The 27306-nt window shown below is 35.8% G+C and overlaps 1 protein-coding gene and 2 long non-coding RNA genes across 7 annotated transcripts in view; 1 reads left to right on the top strand and 2 right to left on the bottom strand.

Annotated features, from left to right (window-relative positions):
* Positions 1-916: 916 nt before the first annotated feature.
* Positions 917-3349, bottom strand: LOC148132567 (uncharacterized). The gene is made up of 3 exons (XR_015748222.1): positions 3326-3349; positions 1791-1866; positions 917-1017 (listed from the first exon to the last, which is right to left on the bottom strand). It is a non-coding gene; the product is annotated as an uncharacterized LOC148132567 (long non-coding RNA).
* Positions 3350-6212: 2863 nt separating this feature from the next.
* Positions 6213-19482, top strand: LOC148132566 (uncharacterized). Of its 2 annotated transcripts, none has more exons than XR_015748221.1 (3): positions 6213-6594; positions 17064-17227; positions 18341-19482. It is a non-coding gene; the product is annotated as an uncharacterized LOC148132566 (long non-coding RNA). The 2 variants fall into 2 exon arrangements; XR_015748220.1 differs by having other exon boundaries at positions 18337-19482.
* The window catches only part of ADAMTS6 (ADAM metallopeptidase with thrombospondin type 1 motif 6), a 142072-nt gene continuing 131163 nt past the window's right edge, over positions 16398-27306 (bottom strand). For all 4 annotated transcript variants that reach the window (XM_026670542.2, XM_087958364.1, XM_087958365.1 and 1 more), the window contains 5 exons: positions 25804-25933; positions 24380-24584; positions 22510-22686; positions 21012-21168; positions 16398-19388 (listed from right to left, as the gene is read on the bottom strand). In XM_026670542.2, the coding sequence (XP_026526327.1) occupies positions 19279-19388; positions 21012-21168; positions 22510-22686; positions 24380-24584; positions 25804-25933 (779 nt within the window). In that variant the 3' untranslated portion in view covers positions 16398-19278. The remainder of the gene's footprint in view (positions 19389-21011; positions 21169-22509; positions 22687-24379; positions 24585-25803; positions 25934-27306) is intronic.

Here is a 27306-nt window from a genome sequence, read left to right as displayed (position 1 = left end):
CAGAAAATGTATCAACTATAGATAATGTTTGGGAATAATTATTATCCCAAGTTATCTTTCTTTCCAACACATTTGGGCTAAGAATCTTTGTAATCTTTAGCAATTTCCACTCCACTCTCATCTTCGCTCAGATGCGCTAATCAGAGCCTTGAGATTGTATACATACTTTTAGCCTCTACTATTTTCCTTGGAAATTATCCACACTCATATCATGTCCAAAAAAATGTTTAAATGGCTGTTACATGCCCCTTGGTGATGTTCCTCTCCTTTCTTCCCTTATTATGACTTATTATGACTATCACTCAGTGTGGTATCTTATGATTCTTGATGAATATATTTTATTTTTTCTTTATGTTCACTGAGAGCATAAGACAAATTCCTTGTGTGTCCAATCACATTTGGCCAATAAAGAATTCTATTCTATTAATTAAAGGTTTTCTTTTTTCCTTCAGGTGTTTTTTCATGCTAATTTTCTTTTCAGCTGAAGGGCAAAGATTCAAAGATTCACCCTTGCTCTTCTACCACCGTGTCTGGCCATGTAATATTTCCTTTAAAAGAAGAAAAAAACTTCAAGTCAAACAGAAAACCATCGTCGAAACAGCTCATGCTGCAGTTGCAGTTTCTTCTTGCTGGGTGATAACACATCTTGAAACAGGATATTTATAATTTGTTAAGTTTTGCATTTATCCTCCCAATCCTAAAGTATAATGGCTATCAGCTAAGAAAACAGTGAAGTAACTTGAAGCATCATGGAGAGATAAAGAAATAATTGGAAACAGGAAGGAACTTCATCTTCCAAACATCCTGATACAATTCTACTTTGCCAAACAGCTTCCTGGAATCCAGGAATTCACAGGGGAGCCTAATTCAAGCACTCTTTGGATTCTGCTGTTTTTCCCAAATTTTCCTGCAAAGCTTACCTTAGATTTCTACACAGATATTCTGCCTGGTATACTGACATTAAGGAAATGCTGTTGTTGGATGCAGCCAGTTAACGTGGACAAAATGTGTCTCTGCCTAGTGGGAAGGAGATACAGATGTACAAATGAAGTTTTCCCTTATTTATTTTGTTTCTGCAATTTACAGCCCACCAAGTTTCTTGACATCTGAAGAGAGATAAAGCCTTGATTTTTATCTTCACCACATCAGCTGCTCTGTTAGGTTGAGCTGAGAGACAGGAAAGAGTCAATGGCCTAAAGGCATCCAACAAACTCCATAGTTGGGTGGAAACTTGAAGCCAGGTCAACCCAACTAGTTTTTTTCTCCCCCGGCTAAACATATATATGTTTTTCCCCCCCAAATATCATGGATTAATCATATATTCATGCTTTTAATTGTAGAGTTTTTTTAATATTGCGATTTTATATTAATATATCAGATATTATAAGGAAGTCAAGTAAGTCATGTTTTGATTTTTTCATAGCTAAGGTAGACAGATATTTTCCTTTAAGTGTAAGAAGTAAATAACACTTAATTGGGAATGAGACCCAGTTTGTTCATTAGGTTGTAGAACTAAGCTCCTGTTTGAAAATGGAACTTCCCAGTACTATTTTTAGGGCTATAACCTAACTGCATGTAAAAATTACATCAGGTAATGAAAACACGTTAGACACGTGCTATTGGACTGGGATATTTTTAATTCATTTTCTTTCCATTTAGAAATGTTTGTCCCTCCTTCCATGCTTCCAGGAGCCCAATGTTGCACGAACCGCTTAGATTTGTTTCAGGAAATAGGGATTGCATTTAAGCTTCCCTGCCTCTCTGTCACTTTCCTATAGTCATAACTTTACCTGTATAGCTGCACCCAGATGGGTTGCTTAGGAATTCTTCCAGGACATTGACAATTCCTTTCTATTATTCCCCATTCTGTAAATGAGGTGACAGTAAGATAGGCAGTGAATAAATGAAATAAATGAAATATTTTTATAAGTCCTATTCAATCATATCAAAAACAAATGGTAAAACATTGGATTGTGATAATTTGGAGGGGAACATGCAAAATAAATATTTGGAGAACTGCTTTGATAGGCAACCATAGTTCAGACATTCATCTTGAGCTCATGCTTTGGTTCATATATGACATAAATCTTCTTTGAGGGTTTCCTCCCTGAAAGCCTCAAATGACCTCCCCATCGATTGGAATAAAAAAATAATCAACAACAGATCTTTTCTTTTTAATTTGGGACCTGGGTCAGCTAATGTTAAGAGGTGCAATAGCATTTTAGAGAAGTAGTTGCAGAAGTTGTGGAAAAAATGCACAATTGATAAGGTAGTCTGAGAAGGCTGTGTTCTTTGGCTGATAAATTCACTACTATTTAGCACAGAGAGGGCCATCATATATATGTTTACAGCATTGTACTATGCAATACATTGCTGCAAAACTGTCCTTTCTTCTTATAAAAAATTTAGAGACTAAATCCTTTATTTTAGTTAGTGTAGGGGATTGGATATTTTTTTAAATTTTTTGCTTCACATCAAAGGTTAGAGGTAATTTATTAGGGTACATTTAAAAAGTTGACTAACTGAAGCACTGTCTGAAATATAAATGTCTCCAATTTTGCAAACATATTAATTTTAAAACAATACATTATTAAAAATTCTGCACAAAATTATGATATATGCATGATTTAAAAATATTTCCATCTGTTATTTCAGGGGAAATTGCAAAAGTTGCTTGATAGGAAGCAAAATTGTATGGTTTAGAGTTCTAATCACAAAAAGCATAAAACAATAATGCATTTGTAAAAAAAAACTGATGGTATGAACTGAAACTGAAGAAAAGAAAGAAAAAAAAGGAAAGAAGGAAGGGAGGGAGGAGAAAGAAGAGAGGAAAGGAGAGGAAAAGAGAGGAGAGGAGAGGAGAGGAGAGGAGAGGAGAGAAGAGAAGAGAAGAGAAGAGAAGAGAAGAGAAGAGAAGAGAAGAGAAGAGAAGAGAAGAGAAGAGAAGAGAAGAGAAGAGAAGAGAAGAGGCTTCGTAAAGCCCTCGGTTGACTCCTTTTCACTCACAGACTTTTTCAAAGAAGGAAGAAGATATTCCAGTATGATGAAAATGAAATTTATTCCAGAATAAACATGTTTGAAAAAAAATCCCTCTTCAAGAGGCATGTCTGTAACAATTCCAAGTGACACTGTAGTGATTTTCACTCCTAACGGGGAAACAATATTTCTAAAATGTCTTGAGCTTGGAATAAATTTAATTGTCAGCATCTGGATTTCCCCTCTTTGTCTGTTAGTGGTTATATCTTATATTTGCGGTTTGTTTTCCAATTATGGAAAAGTTTCAAATATGTATCAAATTGGCTAGAAAGAGGAAAAACACCATTACAAGGATCGAGAATGTTTCTGAAGCTTTGGGATCTGTTGACTTTGGTTTGGAATGCAGTGGACTCCTGTAATAGCATAAGTGGCAGACTCACTCAGTATCTCTGAAGTCAACCCACTTTGGCCTGGATTACTACGTAGTCTGAGCTGAAGGCAGAACTAGTTCTCAGTGAATGTTGCTCTTGGTTTTCTGTGCAATATGTATGAATACAGGATGGTAATTCGGGGGGGGAGGGATTCTGAGTGTGAAAGAGCTGAAGTCAGGTGTGGATGTGGTACAAATGATTGGGTTGCTCAAAAAAACTGAAAGAAGCATTTGTAAGTATAATAAGTACATGTAACAATATTTCAACAGAATAAGCAAAAGCTCCCACAGAAATACAGGGATAGAATCCATTTTGTTCCCTTTTCATTCATTTCAGTCAAGAGAAATGTTGTAACTTCTGCCAGATTTTCCCACTGAGTTTCCAGACCTTAGAATAGCATTGTATATGGCACACATCATTAACCCTGCTAAAGCAACCTATCACCCTCAAAATAATACCAAATTGTCAGTTTTGAAATAAATTTCAGGTGAAAGCTGCATGGTGTCTTAAATGTTTTCCTAACTAGGAAGAAGCAAAACAGAGTGGAAAAAAAGGGGGGGAAAAGGCAAGTCTGCTTCTTGTGCACATTTTAGATTTTTTTAAGTGACTTCCTTCTCCTTCCCTCCTTTCCACTCCATGTATTCCTTGTGGAATTCATACTGTCTGAACACAGTTGGAAAAAGGCACTCGGCTTTATTTGCAGAGAATGAAGACGTCAGTAAGATCTATAGTCTATTAGACTGACCCCTAATTAGAGCAAGAAAGTGGTGATGCTGGTTAAATGACACTGTGTGTTTATCAGTTTATTAAATTATGCAGTGTGTTACTATTCTACACCACTAATCCTTGCAGACCAAGTGGTGTTTCTTCTTGGATTGAAATTGCAGCAATGGCACAAAATGTTTATGCTGACATAGAATCATAGATGTCCAGGGTGAGAAGTGATGTTGGAATCCACATCTCATCAAGAAAAAAATTCTGTGCAACCTTTGCTTAAACCCTCTCCCTCCTTGTATCTTTAGGAAGCAAGGTATTTTAGATTTGTGACTAATAGTATTATTTGTAACATCCCATTATTAGAAATAGCATTATTTAAAACAGGTATTTATTCAGCCAACTGAAGCAGTTTTCAGACTTAAATGAAATTTTTAAGACTGCCAGAATCTGTACTGAAGAGATATTCTTCTATCTTTGTTGAGGTTTCTCATCTTCCAGAATCTTTGACCATGCTGAGCATCTCCAAAAACCAAAGGGACAATCTTTCATATAGATGTTCATCCTTTACGTTTGGAGGACTGCAGCATCTATAAACTAGAATTTCCCCTCCTCCCCCCAAAAACACTTATTTTCCAAATAAAACAAAAATTATTTAACATCTGAACTATGACATTAGACTGGCCAATCAATTCCATCTTGTACATACTATTTCACATTGTATTAAGTTGATTCATTCAAGGACTAAGTTATGCTCTGAATAGGTATTGTGCTTCTCTTTGTCAGCTAGTCTGAGCAATGTTTTCGTGGCTTGGTGACTATAAAACCCTTGTTTTATAGGGCTCCTTGTTTTCAAATGTAATACTCTGTGCTTTTTATTTATTTAATTAATTAATTAATTTTATTTATTTTGTTTGTCAAGCATGTATAAGAAAACAAGTATAAGTATGGACATAACATACAAACATATAAGTATAAACAGGTATAAGTATATACATAATAAATGAGTACGAATAAATGGGAACAGTAGGACAGGGACGGTAGGCATGCTGGCGCGCTTATACAGCATTTTCTAATTAAAAAGTGCCAGCTTTTAAAAGCAAAATACGATGCTTGAGGACACGTCTCTTGCGTGTTATTTTTCAGGTTGTTATGTATGTTGTATGTGAGAGTTAAAGGAAAAATCCTAGAGAGGTAGAAAAAAGCCTCCAATAATTTGCAATGAGTAAAGGAAGTATGAGAGTGTAAGCATTTGAGGCTGATCCTTGGTCAGTAAAACCTGGCTGTGCCTGACTTAACTTACAGTATTTTAAACTGGTAGAAAGGTACTAACATTTGTGCTGATATGACTGGGGGGGGGAATGGAATGACACCTGTTTTTATGCTTCTTTCTGAAGATACTGTTTTCTTCTGACAGATGATTTTTTGAAACAATTTTAGAAAAGTAAAGGAGAAAAATGAAATAGCTTCTAGAGAGTTGAGATCTCTAGTAGTTTATATGGCAGCTTGAGATTAAAAAGCAGCATATGCAAGAAAGCATTTCAAGAACCAGGCACACATTTAAATATACTGGAAAAAAAGCTTCTTTCAGAGAGGACATCAGAAAGAGAAGAAATGTATTCCCTTTCACTTTTATGCATCATTTTGCCGTCAATATTTCTCTTTCCACACAAGAGTCCAAATACTAGCCCACCATAAAGGTTTATTTCTCTCAACTGCACAGCAGTGTGATTCTTGAAATACACCATACTGTAAGAAGTGTGTACATACCCCATACCGCCATTCCTTCATTGTAAGAATGAGTCACTAAAGCCATACCTAGCCAAAATAAGCCTCAGCTAATATGAACATGCTTTATGCCTGCAATGCAGTTAAAAAAGAGGCAGGACATTAATCATGCAGTCCCAGTGGTGGGATTCAATTTTTTTTTACTACCGGTTCTATAGGCATGGCCTGGTGGGCATGGTGTGGCTTGGTGGGCGTGGCTTGGTGGGAGTGGCAGCAGAAGGATACTGCAGCAGAAAGATACTGCAAAATCTCCATTCCCTCCCCACTCCTGGAGGAAGGTTACTGCAAAATCCCTTTCCCTTTCCCTTCCCCACCCCACTAACCTGCTTTCCAGCTCCATTCTCCTGTGCAGGGCAACAAAAGAAGACCCAGCCGATCAGCTGGGACTTGGGAGGCAGAGAATAGATGGGGGCGGGGCCAGTCAGAGGTGGTATTTGCCAGTTCTCCGAACTACTTAAAATTTCCACCACCAGTTTTCCAAAACTGGTTAGAACCTGCTGAATACCACCTCTGTGCAGTCCCATATACCATCTTGAGTTATTTGACACTCTCCTGGGATCTTCTCAGCTTCATGACCTTGCTATATTCCTTTACTAGAATCCCTGACAATATTGTCTTCAAGTGATTGCTTAGATTATTTGGGCAGCCAAGAAGTGAGATCGACAGCCCTAAGCTGATTAGGTTGGTAAGTCTTTGATTTGTTTTATCCCATTTCTTTCTAAACTTCTCCACAGCTGCTTGCTTTAATTCATTGGTAAAACCATCCAGGATATCACCCAGAAATAAGATCCAGGGCTAATCCCATGGTTATCTAAGAAATTGGAGTCAGCAATCCTCTTTCCAGAATGAGGTCTGGGTTGCTAGAGATAAGCCTAGAGATAAACTCAGAAGTAAACATACTGTAGTTTTAGCTCATAGGGATAGCAAATAGGTCAGAAAGAAATGTAAGTACTCAGGAGATATTCTAAAACGGGGTGTCCAACCGTGGCAACTTTTAAGACTTGTGGACTTCCACTCCCAGAGTTCCTCAGCCAGCTTTATCTTAAAGTTGTCAAGATTGGAGACCCCTGTTCACCCGTAGTACAAAGGAATCAGAGATTTCTCACTTTGATTGGATTTCTCAGGACATTTCTAGAATAGGCCAAGTTTCCATCTGCCCTAACAAGTAATTGTTAAAGGCTAGGTCGCATGTAATGCAAACTGGGTATTAAATGGGAGTTGTGTTGTGGTCCCAGTAATTCCTGATCTTTTCACATTTGAATGAATGTGAGAACAACTCCCTGTATGATTATGATGGTCATAATAAAGCAAGGTCCCAGCTCTCGTTGATAGTAGATTCTTATATATAGAAGGACACAGAATAGGTCAGAGGGAGCAAATAATATATTTGAAGATTGGCTGAGACTACTGGGAGTTGCATTCGCAGCCCCTCAAATTGGGGGAAAGCTGCTCTAAATTACATTTCTTTCTTTTTTCTTTTTCGGGGGAAAAAGAAAACCTGAGGTATTTTGAAATCTTTGGCTACAGCCATTAGTCAGTTTCCAAAGCAGTAGCAAAGAATTATAGACAATGCCTTTGGTAAAGCAATGTTTCTCAACCTTGGCAGCTTTAAGATGTGTTAACTTCAACACCCAGAATTCCCCACCATTTAGTTAGCTGGGGAATTCTGGGGATTGGAGTCCATTTAAAGTTGGGAAGGATGAGAGACCCTGTTTTAAAGGGTTCCAGAAGATTCTGTTGGAGTGTTTGCTGATCAGTTGTGTCTTCAGCTAATGATGTTGGGAGGAAATGATAGATAACGAGGCCCACACAAAGTTTTCCTAAGGTTATTTGTATGTTTGTTTTAGCACTGTATGTACATATAAGGAATTGTTAAACTTGCAGTGTTTTCCCAATTTGGCCATAACATAAGTCACCTATTACTGACCACATCCAGCCAAAGAATAAACAAACATTTTACTGCCGATAAACTCCTTTCCTTTAGCTTTTGAGTCTGTGAGACCAGGAGTTCATTTGGATCATGTATACAAACTGGGTAACTGCATTCCTGACTCTGTTCGGTGCCATGATGCTTGCTAATTTCCAAAACAGCACTGTAAACAATGACAATTACTGTCCAGACATTTTCAAACACAGCAGGGTATTGGCTCAGAAAGTGATGGAAACCCTGAAATAATATATAAATATTTTGAAATATACTGTAAATCAAATATGTGCACTGCAAAATAGGAGTGGAATATTTAGTCAGCCAAAATACTTTAATTAGGAGACCTTTTTGGTGCTTATTCACCAGAGAATTAATCAAGCTGTATACCATTTATTACTGAAATGATAAATTATGCTTCAAGTGTTTACAGTAGTTATATAACATATGTTCACAAATAACAAATAGTTCACAAATTTCATTTTATAGAACTTGGATTCTAGTCCCCTGATAATTCCTGTTGCTCATCTTTGGACTTATTCCATTTTGGCTGGATACTTTTAAAATCATGTTGTCCAGAACTGCAGATATAACTTGACCAAAGTACAATAAAGTAGAACTATTACTTCTTTCAATTTGAAAACAATTAACTTATGTCATTCATAAGCCCATGCTTAACTAACTTGCTAAATGTACAAACATGCCATATTTTGTACATTTATCATTTGTAACAGGGCAAAGTAACCTGGCTACCCAAATGTCATTTCTTTTATTCATCAGTTTTACAGAAAAATGCTTACAAGCATGATTGGTAGCAGCTGAAGTGCTGAAGAGGGCACAATTAATTCAAAATTAAAAGCACATTTGCTGAAGGAGCTGGTACCTGTTGTAAGGACATTTGCACACCATGTTTCGTTCCAAAATCATTTCACTTAACTCCCTTGACACAAAAGAGGAAGGAATATTTTTTTTAAAAAAAGCAACCAACCTTTCTGATGCTTTGTATGCCTTTCCCAACAGAAATGGGAAATAGAATTCTTCTCAATTTCATGCACACAAAATCCAGCCAGCATTCTCCCTAAGATACCAGGAGAAGTCAAGCAAGAATGCTTGCCAGTGAGGAATGAGAACATCACAAGCTTGGCAGTGTTTCACTACTGCAAAAGAAAAAGTGTTTTTGTGTTTTTTTTGGCAATTTGGGTTACACCTCAATTCAACTGGAAATGAATGGACTCAACTGCCAAATTCATCTAACACTATTATATTACAGTGGAGCTGTATTTCAACAGGTATTGAGTCCTGGGATCACATGAAATCAGCTGATCAGCTACATTATTTTTATAAATAGTGAGAAAAATCCTGCTTTTCCATTTCTTATCATGTATCCAGTTGAGCAGTGGAGTGATAAGACTCTTCGATTAGCATAATGGTGCATTGCATCAATTTATAAAATGCTTGAATATCAGCTGTATTCATATAGTACAGTAGCTAATTAACAGGTAGGATGTGTACCAAATACTGAAGCCAGATACAGCAAGTCTTTATGATCACAAATAGAGTTATTGGCTTTGGGTCAAAAACAACCATCAGAAAGTAGACAGAAATTCATCTCATAGCTCACTGGTAAGCACTACTTCCAAAATCCCATCCCTGGAATCTCTAGTTAAAATGATCACTTAAATTCATAAATCCAGATTAAAGTGGGTTTTGAAGTATTTGATGAATAATCTCGTTCTTATGGTTCCTAGTAACATTAAGGCAGTTCTCTTCTAATTCACCATCCTATTATAGAATTAATATGAACCTTTATCTTTCTAGCTTCCCCCCCCCCTCCTCCCAGGGTGGCTTAGATTTTCAAAAATATCACATCACATTTTAGGAATCCCTGCTAATAGAGATAGGTTCTTAGATAAATATCTAATCTGATTGCTGGATTTATGGCTGGATTTAATGGAAGTGAATGCATACAAGGATTTCATTCACTACAGTCAATCTGAATAATGATTTTTCAAAACACATTTGTCTTCATAACATGACAGCTACATGAAACTGCTGCTGCGGGACACACAAGTTTGCTTTAAAACGTTTTCACATCAAGGGCCTTGAACATTTTTGTGTATAAATACAAATAAGTTCTTTCTACTTCATAAATGGAAAAAATATAGCAAAAGTAAAATAATCCAGGCCTTCTGGTTTAAGGCTGTTTTTCCTAACATGGTATTTGCCAAAGATGATGTGGCTCTAATTCTCAACAGTTTTGTTGTCTGTGAATTCTAGTTATAGTTTTAATGAATCTGAAGAGCACCATATTAGAGAAGTTGTGGCTAAAAACAAATAGCTTTGAGACATCGATCATTGCATCTCTCCCCGACTCCATTACCACAGTAAGAGACTATCATGTTTACCGATCAGATCGTGAAAATCGTCGAGGAGGTGGTGTTGCTATATTCTACAAAAAACCTTACATCTAAAAAATATCCAAGTTACCCAGGAGCTTGCCCTTCCTGAAACCATCATCTGTGAACTATCCTTAAATATCACAATTCGATTCTTACTATGTTACAGAGCACCTGATTATGACATCGAACATATAAACAAGCTAAATACACTACTAACATGGGCTACATCCTGCCCATACCCTTTTATCTTTCTTGGAGATTTCAATCTACCTCATATTGACTGGACCCTAAATAATTGTACAACTGAAATCATACACACTACCTTCTTCAATGCTATTACAAATCTAGGTCTTGAACAACTAGTAACCAACAACACTAGACTGAACAACTGCCTCGATCTCATCTTCTGCAATAGTTTGAATTTAATTTACCGAATACAAACCAAAGAACCCTTTTCCAGTAGTGATCACAATATGATTGACTTTTGCCTCAACATACGTCCACGCAAAAATCACCACAACGATGTCATCCCTAGTTGTAACTTCAAAAAGGCAATTATGATCTTATAGATAACGATCTCTCATCCCTCGATTGGCAATCTCTATTCACTGGATGCAACACTGTTGAAGATCATTACAACATATTTTTACTTGAAGTCAAAAGAGTCATCAAACTATATGTTCCAACAACAACTCCAAAAACAAAACAAAAAGCAGATTACCCATATCAATAAGGAAACTTCAATCCAAAAGAGATCACTCTGGCGGAAAAACAAATCTGGTCACGTTGCTAATTTCAAAAACCGATATAAAAATTTATGCCACCAGATAAAGACCGAATGCACCAATTACCACATTAAACAAGAGGAAAACCTTCTAAGCACCAATTCCACCCGTGCTTTTTACAATTTTGTAAACAACAAACTAAAAGACTCAAGGTCCATCCCTCCCTTGATAGGACCTGATGGTAAAGACTGCAGCGACGACACCATTAAAGCCAACATCTTTAACACATTCTTCGGCTCAGTGTTTGTAAACAGTAATGGATCATGCCCAATGTTTCCTAGCCGTACCACAGACAACAATAATGATCTAATACATATCGATTTTACAGTAGACAACGTTGAAAAAGCACTACGCAACCTAAAACCATCTCTATCTATTGGACCGGATGGAATATGTGCCTACTTCTTAAGAAAACTATCCGCTGCCATAGCCAAACCTCTAAGCATAATCTTGAAAGATCTTTCAGAACCAGCTCCTTGCCCAACCTATGGTTACAAGCCACAGTCATTCCCATCTTCAAAAAGGGAGACCCAAGCCTAGTTGAAAATTACAGACCAATCTCCTTATGCTGCGTCACCTGTAAAGTCATGGAATCAATTATTAACCAATCCATCATCCTCCATTTAGAGACAAACAACCTACTCTCCAATAAACAATTTGGTTTCAGAAAAAAACTATCCTGTAATCTGCAACTCTTACACTGCAAAACATATGGACTACTCAACTCGACCAGGGCAAAGCAATAGACGCAATCTACATAGACTTCTGCAAAGCCTTTGATTCAGTGGTACACGACAAACTACTCCTAAAAATAAAATCTTATGGTATCTCTGGACAACTGAATAACTGGATAGAAGCATTCCTGTCAAACAGACAACAAATGGTCAAAATTGGGAACGCCCATTCAAATCCAGTACCTGTCAATAGTGGTGTTCCCCAAGGCAGTGTTCTAGGACCAACTCTCTTCATAATCTACATAAACGACCTTTGTGATCATATCAAGAGCAACTGCGTTCTCTTCGCTGATGATGTAAAGCTGTTCAATACCACAGACAATACTACTACCCTTCAAAAGATCTAGACTATGTATCTGAATGGTCTAACATATGGCAACTCCAAATCTCAACAAATAAATGCTCTGTCTTACATATTGGTAAAAAAATCAGAAAATAAAATACAAGCTGAATAGTCAAGATCTTGTTCATGACCCAAGCTCTGTAAAGGACCTGGGAATACTCACCTCTAATGATCTAAGTGCTAGAGCTCACTGCAACTACATAGCCAAAAAGGCATTAAGAGTTGTTAACCTAATCCTACGTTGCTTTTTCTCTGGTAATATCTCACTACTAACCAGAGCATACAAAACATTTGCTAGACCAATACTCGAATACAGTTCATCAGTCTGGAATCCTTATCACGTATGTGATATTAACACAATTGAGAAAGTCCAGAAGTACTTCACAAGAAGAGTTCTCCACTCTTCTACCCGTTATAGAATACCTTACGCCACCAGACTCGAAATTCTAAAACTAGAAAACCTTGAATTACGCCGTCTTCGGTCCGACTTAAGCATGGTATATAAAATCATACATTGCAATGTCCTACCTGTCAATGAATACTTCAGCTTTAACCATAACAACACAAGAGCACACAACAGATACAAACTCAAAGTAAACCGCACCAAACTTGATTGCAGGAAATACGACTTCAGCAATAGAGTGGTCAATGTCTGGAATACTCTACCCGACTCTGTAGTCTCTTCCCCAAACCCCAAAAACTTTAACCTTAGACTGTCTACTATTGACCTCACCCCTTTCCTAAGAGGTCTGTAGGGGGCGTGCATAAGCGCACCAACGTGCCTACCGTCCCTGTCCTATTGTTTCTCTTATTCTTTTATTTTTCTTATATGTACCCATTTCATATATTCACAACTATGTATACACTTGTACTTATTATCTTGTAAACAATTGACAAATCAAAATAAATAAAATAAATAAAATAATAAATAAAAAATTATAATTAAAATGTTTGGAAAGATAAAAGCAATGCCATGTCTGTATAGATATATATTTCGCCATTGACTTTACTTTATAGTCCAGATATATAGCTAGACAGCTTTACAGCCATAGAGAAAATACAGATAGTCCAATTAAGATCTATTTTGCTTACTCATTATTTGAAAGTATCACTTTGATTTGGAATGCTCAACTTCACATATCAATGTTACAATTATTACTGGTACTAAGGAAGCGCAATAGAAAAATAAAGTAAATTACAAGAGTATCCCCAATACCAACAAAACTGGTAACCAAATGCCACACGTTGATAGGATAGTTTGAAAGAAATCAGCTTTGTTCAAGGAAGCTATTCTCTAAAGTAGAGATGACCAAAAACAAAAGCAAGCAAACAAGAACATTGTATCTCTTCTAAAAAAAATTATACAGAAGAATTTAAATATGCCATGCAAGTCCGAATGTAGATGTACATTTCGCAAATGTACATATAAAAATATTGACTGTTTCTCTCTCCTTTTTTCCTGTTTAAAAATACATGGTGATTAAAGATTATTATTTTATATTAGCTTCTGTGTCACAGCCAACTAAAAATGGGAAACCAAGCTTATTAAAAAAAAAATCTGCCCACTGTATATTGTGCAATTCAGGCCAACTTTACACAGAATAAGTTTGAGTCAGGATTTACTATAGAGAAGTTTAAAAATGTAAATGTGTTGTAATTACAGCTGATCTTCATGTGTTATATTGGTGCTTATTTCTTATTTGTCTTCAACCCATATTCACTTATATGTGGGGTCCTTGGTGCTCTCTGAGCTTAATTGTTTTCTTGCAGATGTTCCATTACACAAACCAGATATATATCATCAGCACTGAAGTTGTTACCTAGTTTGGGTAATGAAATGTCTGCAAGCAACCAACCAAGCCCAAATATAAAAGCCCTCCTTTTATATTTTATTTTAAAATAACAATCTGATCTGCAGATGAATAGTCTGCAGCTACTGTCAGAAGTCACTCCAGTGAATTTTAGCAGTAAGAGAGGGGGATTGTTGTGACAGTATTGACCTAGATTTAACACTTCACCAACCTATTCAAAGATGACCTCTACATAAAGAGTTGCCACTCATTTTGGACTTGGTACAATATCATTGGCCTGCTACCATCATTGGCCTCCAAAGATCTTCCTAACTAAATTGGAGCTTCCAACCAATAAAGATGACACATCTCCTGATTTAAACATTTGTTAAAGAAGAATCAAGAATTTTCTATTAGAAGATGTCAAAGAAACATAAGAACATCTTAAAATATCTGTAGTAGTGCCCCTGCCTTCTGGAATAAGGTCCTCCCTAAGATCTGTATGGATCCCACCTTGATGGGATTTCTTGAAACTCTGGATAGTTACTCAAATCTTTGGGTAGAATGGATGACATTCCACTGTTTGCAATATTTTTTGTTTTGCTTTGTTGTTTGGATTGCCACTTTGTACTTATTTATACTTATTCCAGTTATTGTTCAAAATTTTGTTGTTTTTATGTTACTCTTATTATTGTGAGACATCCAGCAATGTGTGGAGTTGGGTGACACCCAAGCTGAATAAATAAATAAATAATAAAATATAATTCTAGGAAGGGAAAGACATTATAGGTTATAAGGTTTTGCAATTTGTTTTTAAAACTACCAATTTAAATAATTTGTTAAATAATATAGGCAAATTCTATGCAGGTTTACTCAGACTAATGTCCCAATTGTAGGAGATGACCAGGCTGAGCTTGAGGGAGGGGACAAATCAGTGGTGGTATTCAAATAAAATTGCCACCGGTTTGCTGGGTGTGGCTTGGTGGGCGCTTTGCGCATGTGCACACACTTTGCGTGCACATGCACACCAAATGTGCACTTTGTACAGGCGCAGAAACATTTGCGCAGGCACAGAGGCGTTCTAACTCGTCTCCTGCAAGCCTGCACGATGCTGGTTGCTGCAGCAGCTGCCACGTGGAGCTATTCTGCACTGCGCAAAGCAGCTGCACTTTGAATTCTGGCCATAAAAGTGAGTATGGGAGTCCAGGCGGGCAGGTGGATCAAACACAGAGCAGTGGAGAGAACCGGTTCTGTCTCCGCTGCTCATCCCCGCTACCAGGTCTCCAGAACTGGGCAGAACCGGTCGAATACCACCACTGGGTCAAATACATCATCAGTCATGAGTTCCAGGGCACCTGCCAAGAGATCTAAGTCCAGCCCACCTTGAATTCCTTTCTATTCTTAACTCCAACTAATTTCTCTTGACTGTTAGTAATTCAGATTAATATCAAGCACTAAGGAAATTAGGAGATCCAGTAGTTCAAATAAGTAGTTCAGATCTTTATAAAAAGCTTAAGCTTACAATAAATCTTTATATACATTTGAACTGCCTGGTCTCCTGATTTACCTGGTGCTTGACACCAATGTTATCAGTATGCATTCAGATCCTATCTTAGCAAAGAAAACTTTAAAAATCAAACTGGTAAGGTTAAAAATGTCAGGGGTTGTATTTGTAATCTAATAACTACAGTGATAGAAATAGAATTGAGGAAGCAATAGAATCAGGCAAGATAAGATTTTCAACACTATGCTTCAGTATTTTTGCTTTGTGTAATATTCACTAATAATAGGAAGCACAAGCAGTCAACAGAAAATAAATGGAAAAAAAAACAAAATGAAACTTATTTTGGTAAAGTGAAAGTTAGAAATTAATATGCTCTTCAACTATTTCATTCTGTATTTAGTGAAAAGATAAGACAACTTTAGAAATAATAATATCTCTACGCCAACATTACAGGCATCTCATTGGGGGAAGTAGGGGAATGTTCAATCACCCAAATTTCTTCTCCACAGTACCATCTGTCTCCGATCCCATCATTCTCCTGACAGTTTAATTACCATTTACACCAATGTTTCTCAACCTTAACCAAATTGCTGTGGAATTCTAGGAGCTGAAGTCCACACATCTTAAAAGTTATTGAGGCTAAGGAATGCTGGTTTAGACTGCTAAATAACTAACCAAACAAACCAACAAACAAAATCTCCTGAAAGCAATGTGATCAGAGTCCAGAAAATGTTTCTAATATGAATTAACTATAGTCTACATGGGGGTCTTTTTGAAATAGATTGGAAGGAGCAATAGTTGGTAGTTTAGTTTACTGCATTGCATTTCCATATCACACCCAAAGGCAATCATAGCCAAGTACTGAGACAGCATAGAAACATTACTTGATGTATCTTTAACCAAAAAGTAAATATACTTTCAGAAGTGCTTTCAACAATGTAAATATTTGTGCTTGCAAAATTCTTGCGCAGGCATGTCAGTGAACAGATTGTTACCATAAGGCTCATTCTTAAAAGTTTCATTTTTTATTTTACTAAATTATCTGTGTTAAAAACAAATCTGTGCCTGGTGTGGATTTTACTGCATTAAGTATTACAAGTAGCAGAATGCATGACATGTAAGAACATGTGTTAGACAACACAGAAATAAATTAGCATATAATTTACAAAAGCAAAAACAATTATAACAATGTAACAGTGTACCACATAATACTGAATATAAAACAAGAAGCAAATAATCACAATAAAATAATTCATTTTCATTCTGAATTGTTAAGGAAAATTTTGTTATCCATAGCATCAATGAACCCTTCTAAAAAAAAAAACCTGGATGTATACTTTGACTGAATTGTACTGAGTCAGATAGTTTTAACTGGTGGCATTGCTCAATGGAAAAACCAACAGCACATTGTGTTTAATATCTGCCCCAGAACTGTTAGTCTTCCCATTTTGATGCAGCCTATACAAACATCATGTTGTCATTATTTATGAATATAATACTTGGTCTATTTCATCATAATTACATAAATGGCTGTTGTGTAGCAGCCACAATGGCCTGTGCTGTCAGAACAAATGATTGATTTTTTATTCAGAATTTTACTGGGATGAGACATTATATATATATATATTGGTCCATTCATAATTCAAATACATTCTGTGTTTTTTTTTCCTTTTAGCAATGCAAGTCAAAATTGCTCCAAGGAAAGAGTTTCTTAAATTCCAACTCATTGCTCTTTTTACACTTCAAAGTAAACATTGGACTCCCTGGTCATCTAGCACCAATGAAAGAGCAAAATATGCTTGCAAAAGCAGTCTTTGCAAAGGCAATGTCCTAAATGAGGTAAGAATAAATTCCATCATTTCTTGCTAGTTGAAAAGTCACATTAAGTAATAAATATATTGATGTTTCAGAGGAACCAGAGGATGTTATATTGTGGTATCTTACCTGGAAAATGTCCTCATGACAGCTATCTCTTCTGTTATACCTTTGCATAATCAAGGCATATTGGCACCAATATATTTTCTTAATGAACAAATATACAAAGTAATTTACCCACTTATTATGTTGCTCTCATGCCTACATATTAACTCCTAAATGTGTATAGTTTTCCTTCCTCAGTATTCATTCCACTAACAGTTGTGTGCATTGCAACTGAGCAGTAAATGGCTCCGGGTAAGGCATGATGCCAAAAAGAAATTCTGCTCACATGTATGTGGAGATGACTGTCAAGAGGTAGCAACTGACAGGAGCTTGGTGGTTATGGTCTACAGAAAACCCTACAGAAGGATTGTCAAGATTTCTGCATAGCACAATTCTCTCTCCCCCCCCCCTTTCTCTCTCTCTATTTCCTGTTAATTCACATTAGTTAAGCATCATTCAACACATTTGGCTTACTGCAGTTCATTAAATATATTGACACATTTAGATACCATAACATGTTAAAAAACTTGTCTCATTAAGAATATTATTTTATAAAAGTGCCATTTAACTTCTAGTATTAATACAAGGTGGTGTTGGTGTTCACATCATCATCTCAATTGCACTACAACAAAGGAGGCAAACTGGTCACAAAAGCACATTCATCAAGGACCTGCTGCAAACTGCAAGTGTTCAAGTACAATATAATAATATAAACAAGTACCCACTTTCCTTATCTCTTTGTTGTGTCACCGACAAAGAAGGGAATAGGAGTGGGGGGAAGTATGGCCTTCAGGCTTAGCTCACAATGGATTTTGGAATCTGTTTAATCCAAGGAGCTTGGCTTCACATTTAAGTACATTTCAGAATATTATTAGACTGATGTAGTGAATATAAGAGTTATGGCACTCCAACTTAAAATATTTTATCAGTTATGTGTTCTTTTGGTTGTTTATTTTGTAACTGTCCAAAAGTGAAAAAAACTCATATTTTCTCTTCTTTGTATTGTCTCATTCTATTGTTTCAGTGAGGAAGGAAATGAACACCCAGAAGAGTTTCAGCATGATTATTAGAAGAGACTTTTCTCCGCTATGCAGCCAGTTCATCATTGATAATTACACAGTAATTAGTTGCTACAGAGATGCCTTTCTGTAACTGAAGGGAGAAATGGTGAATTTGAGAAGATTTGTTTTAAGCATTCTCTACATAAGTACTGAAATAGTAGTAAATAGGTTCTTCACAATTGGAGTATGAATACATTCCCTTTAGTAAAAATCCTGATTTATTTGTAAAATGGCAAAATGGCTATAAACTTGCAGCACATATTTATTGTTTGATGCAATTAGGTAATAAATACCTGATGCATTTTTCATAGCTTTATATATGGCTCACTGCAATCCTCTGGAAATATGGATTATCCTTTAAAGAATTAGATGAAACAAAGGAAAATACGTTCGTTTTACTTTGGATTTATAATTGCTTCTAAAATAATATTCCCAAGCCCACTTCTTTACCATAAGTTGTGGTGCTATATAGTAAGATAAAATAATTATTAATTATAAGCTATGATAGGGTTTTTAAAATTCTTCTTTACTTCTATAGATGACCAAATCATAAGAACAATATTAAATACAAATGGATTCAGTGTCACTGCTAGGTCCATAATAACAATTATTTTAATGGTCCAAGGAGGTAAACGGGATTTAGCTGAAAGTACACATATGTCCGCTATGTACTGGGTATAGTTTTCCGTTTTGGCATTGCCTCCTTATACTGTGTCCAGCACTTTGGATGAATAAATCCCACTTCACGGAAGTTAAAATAACTTTGCAATTCTGTCAGCTGGAGCTGACCAGTGGTTATATTTTCCACAGGGTGATGAATGTAGACTATCTGACTGGTTGCACTGTGCAGAAATCTTAGATGGACACATTTGCACAATGAAGCAACAAGGCACTTTCAGTTTCTGTGGGTCAATGTCCTTGGCAGGTCTTGCAGCACATCTGTCTGAAGTACGCTCGACTGCAGAATTTGAACTTCAGCACCAGTGGGCAATAAGCCACTTTGTTCACATCTTTGCATTCTATTTGAGATATACAATGATTATATTGTTACATAAATTTAAAAGATGCATATTGAAAAACAAATATCATTGAATAAAATGCTTCTTACACTTATTCTGCTAAAGCTTATGGTCTACAAAATAATGTCAACATTCAGAAAGGGGTTTGGTCAAAAGTTTATTTTCTTCAAAATCCATTCCAAAATGAATATTTCCACATGGCTTACGGTCACAATCTTTGAATCAGATTGAAACAAAGCTTAAATATATATACAACTGCATTTGCTGAAACTCATATTTTGTAAACTGGCTCCATTCAAACTTTTTTGCTTTTTTCCCTACAGAGACTGCAAGGTCTTCTGTGCAAGGCCCAGCCTCTTGCGTACGTTTCTTTGTAGCACTTTATATACTCTTATACTATTAAATAAATAAATAAATAAATCTCTAACTAGATTTAAAGAATAGGTAGTCATCACTAAAGGAGCTTTGGATTCATGCCACCAGAGAGAACCTGCCATTCAAAAGAAGAAAATATCCTATTTTCAATTCGGTACATCAAAGCACGCCAGAAACATCTTGTTGGATCTCAGCCAAAATATATCAAGCCCATTTTTATAGTTCTGTCATAACAAGACATAGAATGAAGGGCAGGTGCATGAAAATGAATGAGCCAATGAGACAATAAGCTAAAGATAGGATATAGCTAAGGGTGGGTAAATAATTTGGATCTGATTGCAAATATATTCTTCAGTCTTGGTTAAAACCAATACAGAAAAAAGAAGCTGAGGGAAGACACTGTTCTGGCTAGCAGGTGGACTGAAATGTCTTCTACTTAATTATGACCCACAGTTATCCTGAAGCAGATGGAAGAACATTTGTAGAATATATTGTTATACTGGAAAGAATGTTTCTAACAAAAGTCCACACATTCCTATTCCCTTTCTGATCAAAGTGATTTTCAATTGACTTCTGTGAAATATTTAAATCTGAAAAACAAATTTTCAGCTACTAAAATATTTTAAAAGACAAAGCAACCCAAAAAAATAACTTCTGTACAAAGACCGATAAAAGAACAGCAAAGCTATCTTGATTTTATGAATGCCTGTTTTAGAAATTTATAATATTTTAAAGTATTAGATATACTACACAAAATACACAGTGGTAACATCTCACTTTGAAAAACAAAAGTAATGTCTGATTATTTAAAGCACTGTCTGCTCCCTAGGGCTAAGAGACAGTGATTGGCCCAAGCAATAGAATTCATAGTCTTTCAGTTTCTCATCTGGCCCTTAACCACTAATATTAAAATGCTGTAATTTTCTAGTTAAATGTTTAACAAGAGTTATAACGGATATTAAATGTGATGAGTTGTCATTGTTAGATAACCAGATTTTGTTTATATTCATTTATGAGCTAAACTTGCCAAAGATGAAACTGATAATTTCCTCTGTTTCAAAATAGCCTATCATTTAAACTTAAATTTAAAAAAATCTTTAAAAGAAATTAAGTCAACTGGAGCATGGACTCCAATGGGTATCAAAGAAAATTCTAGGGCACCAACCATGCTAGGTAATAAAATTCATTCTGAATATTATGATTTATATTAATATTTTAAAATGATAACATTAGCAAAAGCAACTTTACCTTCTGCATTAGAGACAGGAGTACTGTCACATTTGCTCTCACACTGCTGCATTGATGGAGGCCGAAGAGTATCAGGGCAATCGCTGGAGCCTTGCCCAGTATATGAGAGACACTGCACAGTTCTCATCTGTTGTCCAAGACCACACTGTGCAGAACACTATGTCAGAAAAAAACGAAAAGGAGGGAGGGGGAACAAATGTCAAAATAACTTTAAAAAAGCAATAAGATCCTAAACTTACTTACAATGCTTGTGGAAACACTATATAGGACAGTGGTAGAAGTCTGATTAGAGCTACATTGCACAATGTAACTCAGCCAGTGTAAAGGGAGTTCTTAGTTAACAACACAATTGGGATTGAGATTTCTGTTGCAAACGATGCTGTCATAAAGCATAATATTGCATAACTTCACTGCACTTCCAATACTTCTGGTTGCCGTCATTAAGAGAATTCCATGCTTTTGTTAAGCAAGGACATCACATAGCTACCATTTGCAACCATCTGCTGGTTTCTCAAGTGACCTGGTTTGTAGGAAGCCAATAAAGAAGGTCACAAATGGTGATCACGTGACCATGACCTTGTAATCCCAACCTGGATGCCCAGATTGCAATCATGTGACTGTGGGAATGCTGCAATGGCTGGAACTTTAAGGACCAGTTATAGCTACTACTGGGTTATTGAACAAGTGGTTGTTAAGGGAGGATCACCTATATTTTGTTTCTATATTAAGCACCTCTTTATTATTCTGTTTCTTCCAGAAGCAGTTTTCAGTTAGAAATGCTGCTTTTCTTTCTTTCTTTTTTAAATAATTGCTAGTTAGCAGTTTCATTAAATCTAGGCTGAAAAGCTAGCTATGGTGGGCAAACACAACTGTTCTTATTAAAAAGGGTAATGACTGGAAATAAGGAAATGGAACCTCCTGCATTACTGGTTGATAAGAGAAGTATCCATTTAACAGGCAGAGTTGTTTTTTGAATTTTTTTTTACTATATACTGGCTAATAGCTGTCACTGAAAACAGAGTCATGCAATTTTGCTACTTTATTTTGTTGACATAAGAGAGGCAAATGAGATGGGAAATGTGCTGTTTGTTAGTAGATACATCATAGACACCATTTAATGGATTTTTGCAAAATGTTCTTTCCATTGCAAACAAAAAAGATCTATTGTACCAACTATTGTACTATTGTGCAAGCAACAGTTAGATACTTATTTCACATGGTGACCATTCGGAAGCCTCAAAGAATATCCTTTGAATATGGCAATGTGAAATAAAAGGAGGCTTTCCTTCTTAAATCTATTCCTGAGGTCTGTGAAGTCATACCCAAGTTTTTTCACCTAAAGTCATTTGAGGGAACCATTATAGAAGCCGATGAACATATATATCAGTGCAAATGTATTCATAAGTGTTGTATGTTAGTTATTGTTGCAGAAGACTCACATGTCTAGTCCTTGAACTTCAGGACCAGTTTAGACATTCAAGAAGCCTGCCTACATTACCTGTCCCCAGTCTCCTGTGACCCATCGTGGTGGAGGACACCTGCCCAAGCTACAGCGCATGCGGACAGGAGGCTTGTTTTCTTCTTGGCAATGTGCAACTGGAAATGTTCTTGAAAGATCGCTGCTTTTGCAGAGAACAATACGATGCTTAAAACCAGGTCCACATTTTGGAGTACACTATAAGCCAAACACACACATGATTTTTAGAATCAAATACTTTCAATTATGAAAAGCTGAAAACATTAACAACATAGCCCTATTAAAAAGGAAAAACTATAGTATATATTCTAAAGTTTGCAAACAAATTGTAATATTAAAAGTATTCATTATCACTAACATTTTGGATATTGTGCCATAATTGCACATACTGTAAACTTGAAAAATATTTTAGAAGTTTTACATCAAATGAAATGGTTAATTCACTTGTAAGGCACAATAACATATCAGCAACTCTGTACACTGAAGTATGTTATTTAATAGGTAAAATTAAAACTTTAAATCTATATTGACACATACCATTTTCATTGGTTTTATTATCTATAAAAATGTTGTAAATCATACAAGCAAAGCAAAGTGTCTGTTCTATGGATTAAAGAGTAAAGAATGGTGAATGACATTGCTTTGCATCAGTTTCAACTTATTTCATGATAAATTGAGATTTTGGGAAAGGGAAATGGAGAAGTACCAATACTTTAGGTCATATCTGTGTTTTTTGTAGATGGAGAGTTTAGAATTTTAAGTATTATTTAAAACCATAACTTTATGTGCTAATCTGTCTGCTGATAGAAACTTGGAAAGGTTTGAATAAGGATAAAATATGTGGGGTAGATGGGATCTCATTTCCAGTTAAATAAGGAAAGAATTTCTAGTTGGGAATAAAAAAAATTCTTGCACTTCAGTGCCCTGCACTTCCTATTCTCATAATTCTAACTCAATATGCAAAACAGACACTGAAAAATAAATTAACACAAATGTAATGTTACTATAAATTGCTCAAGAAATGTCCAGTAAAGGAATAATATGAAATTAAATAAATATGTTGATTCAAATTCATTAAATGTACTATTTAACACTGTGCACAGAATCAGCTCTTTTGAATTAATATTAATATTGAATTTAGAATTTGGATTATCAAGTTAAAAGAATCCATTTTTTCAGTATGGAATAACAAGCTTCTCAATTTTTGTTTGAAGTACTAAAGGAATATAGCTGAAAGAGTATTGGCTAGTATGACTCCCCATAAAATGCCAGCTACAAACTACATACAGGAAGCCCTTGACTTGCCACCTCAGTCAGGACCAGAAATTCTGCTGACAGGTAAAGCAGTTGCCTATCAGTGAGTGATGCCTGATTTTACTACTTTTTTGCCATGGTTGTTAAAATTATTGCAGTTATTAAATGAATCACAGGGCCGCTAAGTAAATTTAAATCCCTCCACCATTGTCTTTTCTTATCAGAAGCTGACTGAAAGGTTGCAAATGGTAATCACATGACTCCAGGATGCTGTAATTGTCATAAATAGATGATACTGGTTGCCAAGCACTCACATTTTGATCTCATGGGGTTGCTGTGACGGGTTTAAGTACAAGGACTGGTTGTAAGTTGTTTTTTCCAAAGTTATTGTAAATATGAACAGTTGCTAAATGAATGGTTGTAACTTGAGGACTATCTGTAGTTCCATTTTAGTTTTACATTAGGATATTGTGCAATCCCAGACTATGCATGATTTACAGAAGACAGAAATTTGAGAGTGCTGGAATATAATCACATTTAGTAAGTTAGAGTAGCAAGTTAGATACATTGTAATATATCCTGTTGCAGTATTGATAAGTGTAAAGTGGATACTTAAGGAGTTTTCAAGATCACTTACTTCTGACCAATCTAAAGGAACCCACTGTGGGGGGCAAGATTGATTGTTACAGGACTCTTTTTCAACTGGGTGATGTGTTAAACAATGAGTACTCTCCAATGTCTCTTCTTCAGAAGGTCCAATCTTCCTGATACATAGAACAGTTCGTGATCTCGTTCCTCCATCACAGGTCTTACTGCATTCTGACCAATCGCCTATAAACCATCTATCAAAAGAATATTAGAAAAAAATTATCAATTCAAGAAATGAATTTATTACTCCATACAACTTGAATGTGTATAACTGAAACGATGAGAGAACTACATACTGCATAAAAATACTGTATATAACAGTTCTGATTCAATAAATCAGAATTTTTACAGTTTTAGTCTCAATTATATAATGCTGCCAAATATAACTGAGGAAGAAATTAATATATTTTACATAATATAGCTTCCCAAGATTTATTCTAGTGCTTCCTATCCTGCATTAAATTTATTAAAACAAGAAAAGATCTGTCCTAGATGGTTATTCTAGTAGTGTGCTAGAAGATATATCTCTGTCTCTGCCTCTATTTCTATCTGTCTGTCTGTCTATCTATCATAATCATCATCATTTTAGCCATTTTCTATTCACTGCAGGATGAAGTCCTCTTCTGTATGTTTCCAACCAATATGGTCCTGAGCTTTCTTTTGCCAATTGGGCTCGCAGTACTTGCTGATGTTACTGATCCATGTTGTTTTAGGTTTTTTCATGGATGCTTTTTATCAAGTGGGATCCATTATATGACTGGTCTTCAAAGACAACCCTACAAACTATATCCTGCAACAGTCTCATGTGGAATTTAGATAAGCATATTACTGTTCCAGAATGGATCACAGAAGTTGCTAGTAATGAAATCCATCAAGCTGACTTTCTAGAGTATTTGCAAGGAGATAGGCTGTGGGGAACAGTGAATTCTCAAAAGTTATTTTAAAAAGTGCTAATTAAATTAGCATTAAGTTATTTATATTTTATTTATGACTAATAAAATGGCAGGTCACTTGCATTAGCAAGCCACAAAAATACATAATTTCATTCATTCACTGAAAAGTTATATTCAGAGCTATGGTGGTACAATGATTAGAATGCAGTATTGCAGGCTAACTCTGCCAACTGCCAGCAGTTAGATTCTCACCAGCTCAAGGTTAACTCAGTCTTCCATCCTTCTGAGGTGGGTAAAATAAGGACCCAGATTGTTGGCGGCAATATGCTGACTTTGTAAACCGCTTAGAAAGGGTTGTAAAGCACTATGAAGCAATATATGTTTAAGTGCTATTGCTATATATATAATAATTGTCGGTTGGATTCTTAATTCAATTTTGGACTAATTTCCCTGTGGTCCCATTGCAGTACTTTCAGTCTGGATATATAAATAGCATGGAATAGAACAAAGAAGTACTTACTCAGGTGGACAAGGCTCAGTGTTGCAGGCTCTTTGATTTTCTGGTAGTTTACTATCAGGATCACAGTAATTGTTCTGGACTACAGAGCTGTCATCTAACCTTTTGCATACTATTTCTTGTTTCTGCATACCTTAGGAAGGAGTAGAATGATATTGGTTTTATTTCCCCCCTGATTTTAAACCAAGCAAATCTGAGACCCTGTAGCTCAGTTAAATCATATATTATAATCTACCCTGGATTCTCTGGCTGTCATGATTTTACTGTCTTGAAGGTATAAAAAAGGAAAAATTCAAGTATCTGCTAGATGGTTGTCAGCAACATTCAGTTCTAGAGATGCCCTTTCCTGTTTTATCAATTAAATTGTAAATTCAATAGAGGTGCAGCTTCTATACCTTCCTTTCCACAGGTGGGGTTTCTTTTCTTTTTTTGCAATTTAAAGTTGATTTCAGATATCTAATTCTTACTGCTATATGGCAAAACACATTCGTCAGTAATTTTATTTTTTATTTTTTATTTTGTTTAATTGATGTGGTAAATAAAAGCATTAAAAATGGTAGAAAAACATGATTTTGATTAATTGATTAACTGATATAGATGTCACCAATTACCATGACTTGTCTGGAAGGATATTTCAACACAATGTGTATTTGTACATATATTTCTGAGATAATGATTTCTTAATCAATATCACTATAGGAAGATATTTCCATTTGCAAAAGTAAAAAAATAAAATAGAAAAACTAAAACAATATTTGTCTTAAAACTTGAGTTTCTATTAATGTCAATTAAATGGTTGGATTGAAAAATATCAAAATCTATCTTTAAAATAATTACCGTATATACTTGAGTATAAGTCGACCCGAATATAAGCCGAGGCACCTAATTTTACCACAAAAAAACTGGGAAAACTTATTGACTCGAGTATAAGCCGAGGGTGGGAAATGGAGCAGCTACTGGTAAATTTGAAAAATAAAAATAGATACCAATAAAAACTTTCACTAGGACAGTTGAGAATAAGTTTGATGTTCACAATTTCCTCTTTGAAAGAGACCAGTAAATAGGGAACAAGAAGATGAAGAAAAAGAAGTGTGTTTTTTCACACTTTTCACACTGCAGTGAACAAAAATGGCATCGTAGGAACAGGCTTATTCTCAGTCCAAAGGTTTTTTTGTGATTTCTTCCCTGATTTAAGGGAAATTTGGGAAACGATATCACTATCATGAAAGGTTTAATTGATTCACTAACCCAAAAGAAGATGATGATGACAGTGGAAGGCAGGAGTCACTCTCTCCCTTGCAAGAAAAAAGCAAGAGCCGTTCTTATGATCTCTCTCTCTCTCTCTCTCTCTCTCCCTGTAATACAGTCAAGCCCTTTCCAGCACGCACAATCTGCCGCTGCAGCTTTGTACCTTGCAAATGCAAAATCCCGGGGTTTTTGCATTTGCAAGGTGCAAAGCGGCGGGGCGGATCGCGCATGCTGGAAAGGGCTTGACCGATTACGGGA

The sequence above is a fragment of the Notechis scutatus genome, chromosome 2 (genome assembly GCF_049901735.1).
Source record: "Notechis scutatus isolate UNSWTSFEM ecotype Mainland chromosome 2, rNotScu1.2, whole genome shotgun sequence".
Classification (NCBI taxonomy): Eukaryota; Metazoa; Chordata; class Lepidosauria; order Squamata; family Elapidae; genus Notechis; species Notechis scutatus.
The sequence above is the reverse complement of the archived record's forward strand: the minus strand, read 5'-3'. Positions and strand labels throughout refer to the sequence as shown.